This window comes from Herpailurus yagouaroundi, unplaced genomic scaffold (assembly GCF_014898765.1).
Source record: "Herpailurus yagouaroundi ecotype Mexico unplaced genomic scaffold, PumYag 322, whole genome shotgun sequence".
NCBI classification, from domain to species: Eukaryota; Metazoa; Chordata; class Mammalia; order Carnivora; family Felidae; genus Herpailurus; species Herpailurus yagouaroundi.
Genome location: NW_024412539.1, coordinates 374,764 through 389,082, shown reverse-complemented (window position 1 = coordinate 389,082; position 14,319 = coordinate 374,764). Strand labels below are relative to the sequence as shown.

Below are 14,319 nucleotides of genomic sequence, written 5' to 3'. Positions count from 1 at the left end.
GGCTCTGGGCTGATGGCTCAGAGCCTGGAGCCTGTTTCCGATTCTGTGTCTCCCTCTCTCTCTGCCCCTCCCCCGTTCATGCTCTGTCTCTCTCTGTCCCCAAAATAAATAAATGTTGAAAAAAAAAAATTTTTTTTTAAATAAAAAAAAAAAATTAAATACAAAGTAAATTCCGAAACATTATTTCTACAGATAAATTCATCTTATGTGGCACTCTCAATGCCATATTCTTTATGTGCATTTTGTGTACATTCATTTTGTGTCTCATCTGTAGGTATTCGTGGATTTCAGTGTGATTACAGAAAAGGCTGATTGGACTTTCTGTTTTGGTGACTTTCCTACTGGGGCTGTGTTTGCACAAAGAGGAGCTTTGTCAGCTTGTTAATTTTGATCAGTATAGATGAATGGAAGATTCTGGATTTTAATGGATCTAATGTTATAATAAATTGATGTCAATGCCTATTCAGAGGACTTTTTTAAATCCTGATTCATTCAGTGGAGAAGATAAATGAAGATAGTATGTTCAATTAACTAAGCTACTAAAAAGTTTTTCCCAAGACATAGCCTTTAGAGGAGCATATCATTTTTAACAGCTTTATGGAGGTGTAATTGACATTCAGTAAACTGCACATATTTAAAGGGTATAGTTGGGTAAGTTTTGACCTATGTAGACACCTGTCCAACAACTATCACCACACTTTGGAGAGAACATACCCATCCATCACTTCCAAAATCTTCTTTGTACCCCCTTGTAATGTCTCTCTCATGTGTCCCCAGGTAACCACTTCTATTTTCTAGAATTTTATGTATATAGAGTCTTAAATTATGTACCCTTTTTCTGTCTGGCAGCTTTTACTCAGCATAATTACTTTCTGTTTCATTCATGTTATCGTGTGGTCAATAGTTTATTCCTTCTCATTGCTGAGTAGTATTCCGTTGTGTTATTGTACCACAGTCTGTTTATCCGTTCACCTGCTGATGGGTATTTGTTTCCACTTTGGGGATGTTACAAATAAAGCTGCTATGAACATCTGTGTATAAGTTTATATGTGGACATGTGCTCTCTTTCCTGTTATGAGGAAACAGGCTAGGTCACATGGCAAATGTATGAAATGGCCAAACTTTTCCAAAGAGGTTGTACCCTATTACATTCCCACCTGCAGTGTTTGAGAATTTCGTTTACTCCACATCCGTGCTGACATTTTGTAGTCAGTCTTTTAGACATTCTAATAGGTATGAGGTGGCATTGAATTGTTTAATTTGTATTTTCCTAATGCCTAATGATGTTGAACAACTTTTCATGTGTTGATTTGCCACCTGTATATGTGAGAGGGTGGGGTAACTATTTGCCATCTTTTAAATTAGGCTTCTTTTTTATTGGGTTTTGCATATTTTTCATTGCATTCTGGAAACCCTTTATCAAATGTGATTTTCACATATTCTCTCCCAGTCACTGGCTTGGCTTGTCATTCTCTTAGTAGTATCTTTCAAAGAATTGAAGTTCTTAATTTTGATGAAGTCTGCTGTATCTTTTGTTTTCTATTATGGGTTATGCTTTTGGTGTGGTATCTAAGAAATCTTGGCCTAACCCAAGGTCACAAAGATATTTTTCTTGTCTTATTCTATACATTTTATAGTTTGAGGTTTTTACATTTACGTCCATGATCCATCTGGTGTTAATTTTCTCATATGATGTTGGAGTGTGGATCCAAGTTCATTTTTTTTCGCATAGATATCTACTTGTTGTAGCACCATTTGTGGAAAACATTATCCTTTCTCCATTGAATTGACTTTGCAATTTTGTCAAAAACTAATTGACCACATATTTTTTCTATTTGTTTTTTCCTATTGATATATATGTTAATAAGTCTTGAAATAAATAATACTCTTTTTTTCTCCTTTTTGAAAATTTGTTTTGGCCATTCTGTGCCCTTTGCATTTCCATATGAATTTTAGAATCAGTTTTTAATTACTGCTGAATACAAAAATACCTGCTGAAATATGTATTAGAATGTCATTGAATCTTCAGATCAATTTGACTTAATTTTGACTTAATATTGAGTCTTAAAATTCATGAACACGGTGTAACCATTTATTTAGATCTTCTGTAGTTTCACTCAGCATTGTTTATAGTTTTTAGTGTATAGATCTTTTACATTTTTCAGATTTATCTCAAATATATTTTTGATGCTATTATAAATGGGAATGTTTTTATAATTTCAGTTTCTGAGTGTTAGTAGATACACAATTGTGTCTAGTATAATTATGTAGTTACACAGTTGATTCTTGTCTGTTGATTTCATATCCTGCAACCTTGCTAAACCCGCTTATTTTTAAAGTTTTTTGTAGATTTCATAGGATTTTTTTCTACATAGACAATCTGTTCTCTGCAAATACAGTTTTGCTTCCTTGTTTCTTTTCTGGATGCCTTTTATTTTCTTCCGTTCCCTTCCTTTCCCTCCCCTCCCCTTCCTCTCCCCTCCCCTCCATTCCCTTCCCTTCCCTTCCCTTCCCTACCCTTCCCCTCCCCTCCCCTCCCCTCCCATCCCATCCCATCCCATCCCATTCTATCTCATCTTTCTTCTCCTTCAGCCATATCACACCAAAGTACAAAATTAAACAAGTGGTAAGAGCAGTCATCCTAATCTTGTTCTTCATTTTAGGGGGAAAGCATCCAGTCTTATGCCATGAAGTATGGTGTTAGCTGTTGGCTTTTCCTAGATGCCCTTTATCAGGTTCAGGAAGTCCCTTCTATTCATAGTTTCTTGAGTGTTTTTAATCATGAACACGTGTTTGATTTTGTCAAATGCTTTTTCTGCATCTATTGAGAGGACCATATGATATTTTTTCTTTTTAGTTGGCTGGTATAGTATATTACATTGATTCAAAATGTAGCATTTCAGATGTGTGTTGTATTTTTATTTCATTCAGTTCAAAATATGTATAATTCCTTTTCTTTGACTCATGGGTTATTTAGAAGTATGTTATCCAATATTTGGTGATCAGAGGAATATCATCCTGTAATTGATTTCAAGTTTAAACCATGTGATCTGAGAACGTACTTTGATTTGTCTTAAATTTGATCTCTTCAAATTTATTGAGACTTGTTTTCTGCCCAGAATATTTTCAACCATGGCTAATATCCATCCCATGTGCACTTGAGTAGAGTGTGTATTTTGTTCTTGCTGGTTAGAATGTTGTATAAATCTCAATTAGATCAAGTTGGTTGGTAGTATTGTTAGTTTTCTGTATCCTTGCTGATTTTTCTATCTTCTCAGTTATTGAGAGGAGGTGATGACATTTCAAACCATTGTTATGGATTTGTCTATTTCTCTTTTTAGTTCTCTGTGCTTTGTGCGTTTTTTTTTTTTTTACTTATAATTAACATACAATGTTAGTTTCAGGTGTACAGTATATTTGATTCAACAATTCAATACATTGCTGAGTGCTCACCACTATAAGTGTGGTCACCGTCTGTCACCATACGATGTTATACAATATTATAGACCATATTCTCTATGCTGTGCATTGCATCTCTGTGACTTTTTTATTTTATAACTAAGAATTTGTGCCTCTTAATCCCCTTTATCCATTTCACACATTCCTTTACTTACCTGCCTTCTGGCAACTGCCAATTTGTTATATGTATTTAAGAGTCTGTTTACTTCTTTGTTCATTTGTTTTAAGATTCCGCATGTAAGTAAAATCAGGTGTTCTTTCTTTCCTTGTCTGACTTATTTCACTTAGCATCATACCCTCTAGGACCATCCACGTTATTGCAAATGGCTAGACCACATTCTTTTTTGTGGCTGAGTAATATTCCATTGTATGAATACATCATATCTTTTTTATCCATTCATCTACTGATGGGCACTTGGGTTGCTTCTATATCTCCGCTGTTGTAAATAATGCTGCAGTAAATATAGGGGTGCCTATAGTTTTTCGAATTAGCATTTTCATACTCTTTCTGTAAATACCCAGTAGCAGGATTACTGGATCATATGGTATTTTTATTTTTAATTTTTTGAAAAACCTCCATACTGTTTTCCACAGTGGCTATACCAATTAACGTTCCCACCAACACTGCATAAGGGTTCCTTTTACTTTACATCCTCACCAACACTTGTTATTTCTTGTCTTTTTTATTCTAGGCATTCTGGCAGGTGTAAGGGGATGTCTTATTGTGGTTTTGATTTGCAGTTGCCTGGTGACTAGTGATGTTGAACATCTTTTCAAGTGTTTGCGGGCCATCTCTTTGTCTTCTTTGGAAAAATACCTCTTTAGTTCCTCTGCCCACTTTTGAACTGGATTGTGTTTGGGGTGTTGAGTTGTAGAAGTTCTTTATATATTTTGGATATTAATCCCTTATCAGATACATCATTTGCAAATACCTTTTCCCGTTCAGTAGGTTGCCTTTTCGTTTTGTTAATGATTTCTTTCACTGTGCAAAAGCTTCTTACTTTGGTGTAGTCCTAGTAGTTAATGTTTGTTTTTGTTTCGCTTGCCTTGCAAGACATATTTACAAAAGTGTTGCTATGGTCAGTGTCAGAGTAATTACTGCCTATGTTTTCTTCTAGGAGTTTTACGGTTTCAGATCTCACATTTAGGTACGTAATGCACTTTTAGTTTATTTTTGTATGTAGTATAAGAAAGTGGTCCAGTTTCATTCTTTTGCATATAGCTGTCCAGTTTTCCCAACACCATTTATTGAAGAGACAGTCTTTTCTCCACTGTATATTCTTGCCTCCTTTGTCATAGATTAATTGACCGTATAAGCATGGGTTTGTTTCTCAGCTCTCTATTTAGTTCTATTGATCTAGCTGTCTGTTTATGTGCCATTACCATACTGTTTTGATTACTACAGTTTAGTAGCATATCTTGAACTCCAGGATTGTGAGACCTCCAGCGTTGTTCTTTTTCACAATTGCTTTGGCTGTTCAGGGTGTTCCGTGGTTCCATACAGATGTTAGGATTATTCGTTCTAGTTCTGTGAAAAATACAGTTGGTACTTAGACAGGGATTGCTTGAATCTGTAGATTGCTATGGGTAGCATGGACGTTTTAATAATGCTGATTCTTTCAGTCCTTGAGCACAGAATAACTTTCCATTTGTTTTTGTTGCCTTCAATTTCTTTCATCAATATTTTATAGTTTTCAGAGTACAGGTCTTTATCTCCTTGTTTAAGTTTATTCTTAGATCGTCTTTTTTGGTGCAGTTGTAAATAGGATTGTTTTCTTAATTTTTCTTTCTGGTACTTCATTATTAGTGTATAGAAATGCAACCAATTTCCGTATATTAATTTTGTACCTGCAACTTTACTGAATTTATAAGTTCTAATAGTTTTTGGTGGCATCTCTGAGGGTTTCTGTATATATTATTATGTCATCTGCAGTCAGTTTAATGTCTTCCTTATCATTCTGAATGCTTTCTATTTCTTTTTCTTATCTGACTGCTGGAACTAGGACTTCAATATTAATGTTGAATAAAAGTGGTGAAAGTGGACATCCTTGTCTTCTTCCCAGTCTTAGAGGAAAAGCTCTGTTTTTCACCATTGAGTATGGTGTTAGGTGTACATTTTTCATATATGGCTTTATTATGCTGACGTTTGTTCCTCTAACCCCACTTTGTTCCCTCTAAAACCACTTTATCATGAATGGATGTTGTATTTTCTCAAATGCTTTTTCTGCATCTATTGAGATGAGCATGTGGTTTTTATCCTTTATTTTGTTGATTTTGTTTATCATGTTTGATTTGTAAATACTGGATCACCCTGGTATTCCTGGAATAAATTCTGCTTGATCATAGTGGACAGGTTTTTTTAAGAGCATTATTGAATTCAGTCTGCTAAAATTTGTTAAGGAATTTTGCATATATGTACATCAGAAATATTGGCCTGTAGGGGCGCCTGGGTGGCTCAGTCGGTTAAGCGGCCGACTTCGGCTCAGGTCATGATCTCGTGGTCAGTGAGTTCAAGCCCCGCGTCAAGCTCTGTGCTGACAGCTCAGAGCCTGGAGCCTGTTTCAGATTCTGTGTCTCCCTCTCTCTGACCCTCCCCTGTTCATGCTCTCTCTCTGCCTCAAAAAAAAAAAAAAAAAAAAAAGAAATATTGGCCCGTAGTTTTTTTGTTTGTTTGTTTTTGTAGCGTCTGTCTGGTCTTGGTATCAGGGATTTTAAATGCTGGCCTCATAGAGTGAATTTAGAAGTTTCCCTCCTCTTCTATTTTTTGAAATCATTTGAGAAGAATAGGTATTAACTCTCTTTCTTTCTTTCTGTAGATAATATTACATTAGTTTAAGGTGTACAACAAGCATGGAATATCTTTCCATTTGATTCATCTTCACTGTTTTTCATCAGTGCTTTATAGTTTTCACAGTGTAGGTCTTTCGCCTCTTTGGTGTTAAGTCTTTGTTAAATGTTTGGTAGAATTCACCTGTGGGACGATCTGATCCTGGGCTTCTGTTGTTGTTGTTGTTTTATTATTATTACTGATTGAATTTCATTGCTACTAATTGCTCTGTTTAGATTTTCTATTTCTTCCTGATTCAGTTTTGGAGGATTATATGTTTCTAGGAATTTATCCATTTCTTCTAGGTTGTCCAGTTTGTTGGCATAGTTTTTCATTATAGTCTCTTCTTTCTAAAAAAAATTTTTTTTTTAATTTTTTTTTTCTCAACGTTTTTATTTATTTTTGGGACAGAGACAGAGCATGAACGGGGGAGGGGCAGAGAGAGAGGGAGACACAGAATCGGAAATAGGCTCCAGGCTCCGAGCCATCAGCCCAGAGCCTGACGCGGGGCTCGAACTCACGGACCACGAGATCGTGACCTGGCTGAAGTCGGACGCTTAACCGACTGCGCCACCCAGGCGCCCCTAAAAAAATTTTTTTTAATGCTTCTTTATTTTTGAGAGAGACAGAGACAGAATGCGAGTGGGTTAGGGGCAGAGAGAGAGGGAGACAGAATCCAAAGCAGACTCCAGGCTGCAAGCTGTCAGCACAGAGCCCGATGCGGGGCTCAAACTCACGAGCTGTGAGATCAGGACCCGAGCCGAAGTTGGTGGCTCAACCAACTGAGCCACCCAGGCACCCCCATTATAGTCTCTTCTAATCCTTTGTATTTCTGTCGTGTCAATGGTAATTTCTCCTCCTTTATTTCTGATTTTGAGTCTTCTCTCTTGATGAGTCTGGCTAAAGGTTTATCAATTTTGTTGATCTTTTCAAAGAAACAGGTTCTAGTTTCATTGGATTTGTGGGGTTTTGGTTTTGTGTGGGTTTTTTTTTTCCCCTCTATTTCATTTATTTCTGCTCTAATCTTTATTGCTTCCTTCCTTCTGCTAGCTTTGGGCTTTGTTCTTTCAAAGTCTAGCTCTTTTAGGTGTGAGGTTAGATTATTTGAGATTTTTTGTTTGTTTCTTGAGTTAGTTTTGTATTGCTATGAAATTCCCTCTTAGAATGGCTTTCTTTACTGCATCTCAAAGACTTGGAACCATCGTGTTTTCATTTTCATTTGTCTTCCTGTATTTTTTTTTATTTCCTCCTTGATTCCTTGGTTAACCCGTTCATTGTTTAGGAGCATGCTATTTAGCCTCCATGTATTGGTATTCTTTTTAGATTTTTTTCTTGTGATCAATTTTTAGTTTCATATCATTGTGGTTGGAAAAGATGCATGATATGATCTCAGTATTCTTAAATTTATTGAGATTGTTTGTGGCCTAACATGTTATCTATCCTGGGGACTGTTCAATGGGTACTTGAAAAGAATGTGTATTCAGTGGTTTTTTGGATGGGATGTTCAGTATATCTTTTTTAAGTCCATTTGGTCTAAGATGTTGTTCAAAGCCACTGTTTCCTTATTGATTTCTGTCTGGATAATCTACATTGATATAGGTGGAGTGTTAGTTGTCTGTTATTATTTATGTATTTAGGTACTCCTGTGTTGAGGGCATAGATATTTAGTTGTTATATACTCTTATTTGATTGACCCCTTTATGATTACGTAGTGGCCTTCTTTGTCTCTTGCTATAGTCTTTGTTTTAAAGTCTACTTTATCTAATGTAAGTATTGCTACTCTACCTTTTTTTTCTACCTTTTGCATGGTGCTTTTTTTCCAGCCCTTCATGTTCAGTCTGTATGTGTCTTTAGGTCTGAAGTGAGCCTTTTAAAGGAGCATATAGATGGGTCTTGTTTTTTTATCCATTCAGTCACCCTCTGTCTTTTGATTAGAGAATTTAGACCATTTACATTCAAAGTAATTATTGAGGGGTGCCTGAGTGGCTCAGTTGGTTGAATGTCAGACTCTTGATTTCAGCTCAGGTCATGATCCCAGGGTTATGGGATCAAGCCCATATCGGGCCCCACCCTGAGAATGGAGCCTGCTTAAGATTCTGTCTCTCTCTTCTTCTGCCCTTCTCCCCCGCTCATGTGCATGCTATGAGCATGCACTGTCTGTGTCTGTCTGTCTCTAAATAAATAAATATAGATAGATAGATAGATAGATAGATAGATACCTATGTACTTCTTGCCATTTTGTTCATTGTTTCTGGTTGTTTTTGTAGTACTCTGCTCCTTTCTTCTTCTGTTACTCTCTTCCCTTGTGTTTTGTTGGTTTTCTTTAGTGTTATGCTTGGATTCCTTTCTTTTTACTTTCTATGTATCTATTGTAGGATTTTGATTTGTGATTGGCATTAGGTTTATATATAACATCTTAGGTGTATAGCAGTCTGTAAAGTTGATCAAACTTAAGTTCGAGCTTAAGTTCACACACACTCTAAAAGTACATTTTTATTCCCTCTCCACATTTTATGTAGATGATGTCATATTTTACATCTCTTTATTTTGTGTATTCCTTGACTGGTTTTTGTAGACATAATTGATTTTATTACTTTTGCTCCATACTGGCTTTACAAGTGATTAATCTATTATGTGTAGAATTTTTTTAAGTTTATTTATTTATTTTGAGAGTGCACACAGGCAGGGGAGAAGCGGGAGGGGGGGGTGGCAATGGGGGGAGAGAGAATCCCAAGCAAGCTTTCATTGTCAGCTCAGAGCCCAGTGCAGGGGTCAGTCCCATGAACGTGAGATCATGGTGTGAGCTGAGATCAGGAGTTGGACACTCAACCAACTGAGCCACCCAGGTGCCCCTCTACTGTCTATTATATGTTTGCTTTTACCTGTGAAAGTTTTTCCTTTCATAATTTTCGCCTAATTATGGCCTTTTCTTTCCACTCAAAGAATTCCCTTTGACATTTCTTGTAAGGCTTATTTAGTGGTGATTTCATCCTTGAACTTTTGTCTGGGAGACTTTTTGTATCTTTTTTTATTCTGAATGATAATCTTGCTTGTAGAGTATTCTTGGTTCCAGGTCTTCCCTTCCAGTACTTTGAATGTATCATGCCACTGCTTTCTGGCCTACAAAGTTTCTGGTGAAAAATCAACTAATAGCTTTGTAGGGTTTCCCTTCTGTAGTAACTGGTTTTATTTTTCTCTTGCTGCTTTTTTTTAAATTTTTTTTTAATGTTTATCTATTTTTGAAGGAGAGAGAGACAGAGTGTGAGTGGGGGAGGGGCAGAGAGAGAGGGAGACACAGAATCGGAAGCAGGCTCTGGGCTCTGAACTGTCAGCACAGAGCCCAACACGGGGCTCAAACCCATGAACTGTGAGATCATGACCTGAGCCAAAGTCGGACGCTCAACCGACTGAGCCACCCAGGCACCCCTCTTGCTGCTTTTAAAATTCTCTCTTTATCATTACTTCCTGCTATTTTCATTATTACACATCTTGGTGTGGACCTCTTTGGGTTAATCTTGTTAGGGGCTCTCTGTGCTTTCTAGATTCGGATGTCTGTTTCCTTCCCCAGATTAGACAAGTTTTTAGCTGTTATTTCTTCAAAGACGTTTTCTGCCCCCTTCTCTCTCTCTCTTCTCCTTCTGGGATCCCTATAATACGAATGTTACTACACTTCATGGAGTTGCTGAGTTCCTTTAACCTTTTCTCATTTTTTATTCCTTTTTTTTCCTTTTTGCTGTTTAGCTTTGTTGCTTTCCATTACCCTGTCTTCCAGATTGCTGATCCATTCTGCATCCTCTAATCTGCCCTTCCCTCTAGTGTGCTTTTTTTAATTTTAGTTATTGCATTCTTCATCTCTAGTTCTTTTTTATGTTTTTGTTGAAGTTCTCCTTGAGTTCGTCCACTTTTTCTCAAGTCCAATGAGTATCTTTATGACCATTGCTTTGAGTTCTTTATCTAGGTATATTGCCTTTCTCAGTTTGATTAGCTCTTTTGCTATGATTTTGTCCTGTGCTTTCATTTGGGACATATTCCTCTGTCTCCTTGTTTTATCTAGCTCTCTGTTTGTTTCTGTGTATTGGGGGCCAGCTGTGACTCCTGGTCTTGATAGTAATGGCCTTGTGTAGAAGAGACCCGGTGGTGCCCTGTAGTGCAGTGTCCCTGGTCACCAAAACCAGGTGCTCCAAGGGTGTCTCCTCTGTGGGAAACATGCGCCCTACTGCTGTGGCTGAGTTGCATTTGCCTTCAGCCCAGATGGCTGCAGTGACCTGCTCTGCCTGCTCTGGGCACACTGGGCAGGGTTTGGTCCCTGCACAGCCAACTAAGAGGCTCAGCTGCTGGAACTATGGGCACACTGATGTGATCTCTCCCCTTCCCCAAGACAGCAGTCCCTCTGGAGTGGTGCTGGTCCCTGCTAAGGCTGCTTGTAGTAGGGCAGGAGCTGTGCTAGAGGGCCACCTGCCGAGGCAGGCAGGTCCCCAGGTGAACATGGGGCCAGGGCACTTGGTGCTAGCGAGATAGGTAGGGAGTATTAGCCCTGGTGCCCACAGGTGTCTGGCTATCTAGGCTGGGGGAGGAGAAGAGAAATGGTGCCCAGCAGTTTTGTTCTTGAAGTCTCCCTGCGCCTCCAGCACATACTGAGATTAATAAATGAATATTCTTCACATATACCCTGGGCACTTTTCAAACTGCTGCTTCTTTGCTGTCTCTCAGGCCAAGGTATTTATTCTAGCTCTTCAAGGGCAGGGACTTCGTTTCCTGTTGCCCTCTGGCTCTTCCAGAGTTAGGCCTTGCTAATTTTTAAAGTACTTGGAGTTTAGCCCTGCTGATTTTACAGGCTCCCCAAGTTAAGCCCCACTGGTTTTCAAAGCCACATGTTACTGGAATTCCTCATCCCACTGCCTCGGGTGCCTAGGGTGGGATCTGATCCTCTCCTCTGTGCTTGTGGTGTCCCTCCTGTTTGTGGTTAGTCTCACAGACGGGTGGGGGTTGGTTCCCAACCGTGTCTCAGCCCCTCCTACCCTTTTCAATGTGGCCTCCCAACACTTAACTGTGGATGGTCTGTTCTGCCAATCTTCCGGTGGTTTTCAGAGTAGAGTTAGTTGCACAGATATAGCTGTTATCTTGATGTGTTTGAGACACGGTGAGCTCAGTATCCTCCTACTCTACCATCTTCCTGACACCTCTGCTTCATGTATTTTAAAGCTCTGTTATTTGGTACATGCACCTTCTGGGTCATTTTGAACGCCTTATTGAAATGACCCTTTTAATCCCTGGCAGTATTTTCTGCTATGAAATCTACTTTGATATTAATACAGACTTCTCTTTCTCTTTATTAGTGTTAGTATATCTTCTTCCATTCTTTTACTTTTAACCTATTTGTATATTTATATTTAAAGTAGATTTTTATAAACAACGTACAATTGGGTCTTGCTTTTTTATCCAGTCTTACAGTCTCTGCCATTTAATTGGCATGTTTAGACCAAGAGTCAGCCATCTACAGCTCACAGATCAAATCCAACCACCACCTGCCTTTGTAAATAAAGTTTTACTGGAAAGACAGCCAAGGCCATTCATCTACGTATCATCTGTGGCTACTATCACTACAGTGTCAGAGTTTGCCAACCCTGGTTTAGGCCATTTACATTTAATGTGATTATTAATATGGTTGGGTTGAAAACAGCCATGTTGTTATTATGTTTTTTATTTGTCCCATCTGTTCTTTTTTCCATTTTTTCTTTGTTTCTGCCTTCTTTTGGATAAATTGGATATTTTTCATAATTCCATCTGATCTCTTATTGCCTTGTTAGCTGTAACTCTCTTTTCATTATTTTAGTGATTGCTCTTAGAGCATTCAGAAAATAACCAGAGGGAATGACCCTGGAATTCCTTGATTTCACTCTAACTGTATCACCAGAATGTTACCTTTCTGACTTCTGTTAACCGAAGGTATACATGCCTTATGCCATAGCCTTTTTTTCTCTTTATTTTTTACAGAAAAGGTAGGGTACATAAGGACTTTTGTTTGCCTATATGTGAATAACTATAATAGATGTTTTATATATGATTTAGATTGAGAATAGAATTGAATTTTTAAGAACATCTACCTATAGGATAGGTAGGATGGAACATCTACCTGTAGGATGTTATATTGATTAATTCATTATTTTGAGTCACTTTTTGAAATAGTGATTATTGAGATGCTCTAATATATAAAGGTCTGTGTCTTTACAGGCAACGATTAATATCGTTTTTGACCGGGTTGGGAAAACTGATCCTGTCACAAGAGGCATTGAGATCACTGTGAACTATCTGGGGATCCAATTTGATGTAAGAATTAAGTCTGTTTTTGTTCTTCCCATTCTCCATTGTTTTTTGACATATTCTTATAGCAAATTTGTAAAGGGCATAAAACCGTAAGTGATGGCTGGTACTTATTACTGACTTAGATGCCGATTATTTCTATAGTTCGTCTTCTGCTTTTCTGTAGCTGACTACTCCTCACCAGTTTCTCCCCACCAAATATTAGATACTTCTCTCTGTGATATATAATGAGATCTTCAAATCCAAAACTCACCTTTGATTCCTCTAGTAGAAAATTAACTACTAATTAGCGTTCCACGTTAGAAGTGAAATTATGTCTGCTGTAAAAAATTTATCTTTATCAATTAATTAATGTGGACTTTGAGCTAAAGATGGTAAGTGTAACCCGTGCAGTTTTAATTCTCTTTCTACCTGTTTTATGATACCACTATCATTAAACACTCTTGTCCCGATTTATGTTTTCTGTCTTTATTAATAGAAGAGTATATTTTAAAAAATATATATATATATATGTGTGTGTGTGTACATATATGTACACACACACACACACACACACACACACACATATATATATATAGCCAATGATTCTAGTTGATTAGCACTTTGATAGTAAGCCCAGAGTCATGCTCTTAGTCCCTGTGAGGACCATTTAGCTGGGCTAGGATCCTAGTGACAGACTGCATGCTACCCCCAGCCATCCGTCTCAACTGGACATGCTCCTGATAGCTAGATGCTGGATAAAATGAAAATGAACCAGAGCAAAATGAGCTCCAGTCCTTCAGAAACAATTCAAAACACATGTTTTTGTTTTTGTTTTTAATGTTTTTATTTATTTTTGAAGGAGAGAGAGAGAGACAAGAGCATGAGCAGGGGAGGAACAGAGAGAGAGGGAGACACAGAATCCAAAGCAGGCTCCAGGCTCTGAGCTGTCAGCACAGAGCCCGACGTGGGGCTTGAACCCACGAACTGTGAGATCATGATCTGAGCCGAAGTTGGACACTTAACTGAGCCACCCAGGCACCCCAAAGCACGTTTTTTGATGATAAACCGATGGTGTAAACTTTTTCACATGAAGGAACATGGTACCTTTCGTTCAAGTAGTTTATAAAATATCCCATAACCCATGCTTCACTGTTACATATGTGTTTTCTTCTCCTCTTTTCATTTTTTCCTGGGCTCAGTTATTAGAAGTGTTCTTCCTTATCAGTGCTTTGTGAGGCTACTTAGTTGCTGTGTGTGTATGTATATATTTAATCTACAATTCATCTGCATACTCCACGTTTCAGAATTCTGAGTAACACCTTTAGATGTTAGTAATAGCACTTCCCTGGCAGCTACTTTTCAGACCCGAATCAAGCACAGGGTTCCAAAGCTGCCTGCCACTATGAAGCAGTCCAAGAGGAGAAAAAGGTACCCTCGTGTAATTCAAGTGAAGGTCAATTATGTCCTAGACTGTAGCTGAGAATGTTGACATATTCTTTTATTATAAAATAATTTCTTAAAGTTATGGGCAATGAGGGGACTATCCTTCACAGATGTTAAAAGTAATTTAGCTGCTATTTAATTTCCTTTTAATCCGTGCTTTTCACGTAATACATTGAAGCTGCATCATTAGCTCCATCTCTGTTTCCTCAGACTGACTAGTGTTATTTTCATCACTCCACTGCACTTGCTTCCGTCCTGTCTTGATTAAGTCTCATTAAGATATCCAC

At 37.9% G+C, this 14,319-nt stretch overlaps 1 protein-coding gene across 1 annotated transcript in view; it reads left to right on the top strand.

The window, feature by feature from the left end:
* GPR89A (G protein-coupled receptor 89A) overlaps positions 1-14,319 on the top strand; it is a 64,075-nt gene that overhangs the window by 47,301 nt on the left and 2,455 nt on the right. Inside the window, exon 10 of the mRNA XM_040462501.1 lies at positions 12,518-12,613. Within this exon, the coding sequence (XP_040318435.1) occupies positions 12,518-12,613 (96 nt within the window). The remainder of the gene's footprint in view (positions 1-12,517; positions 12,614-14,319) is intronic.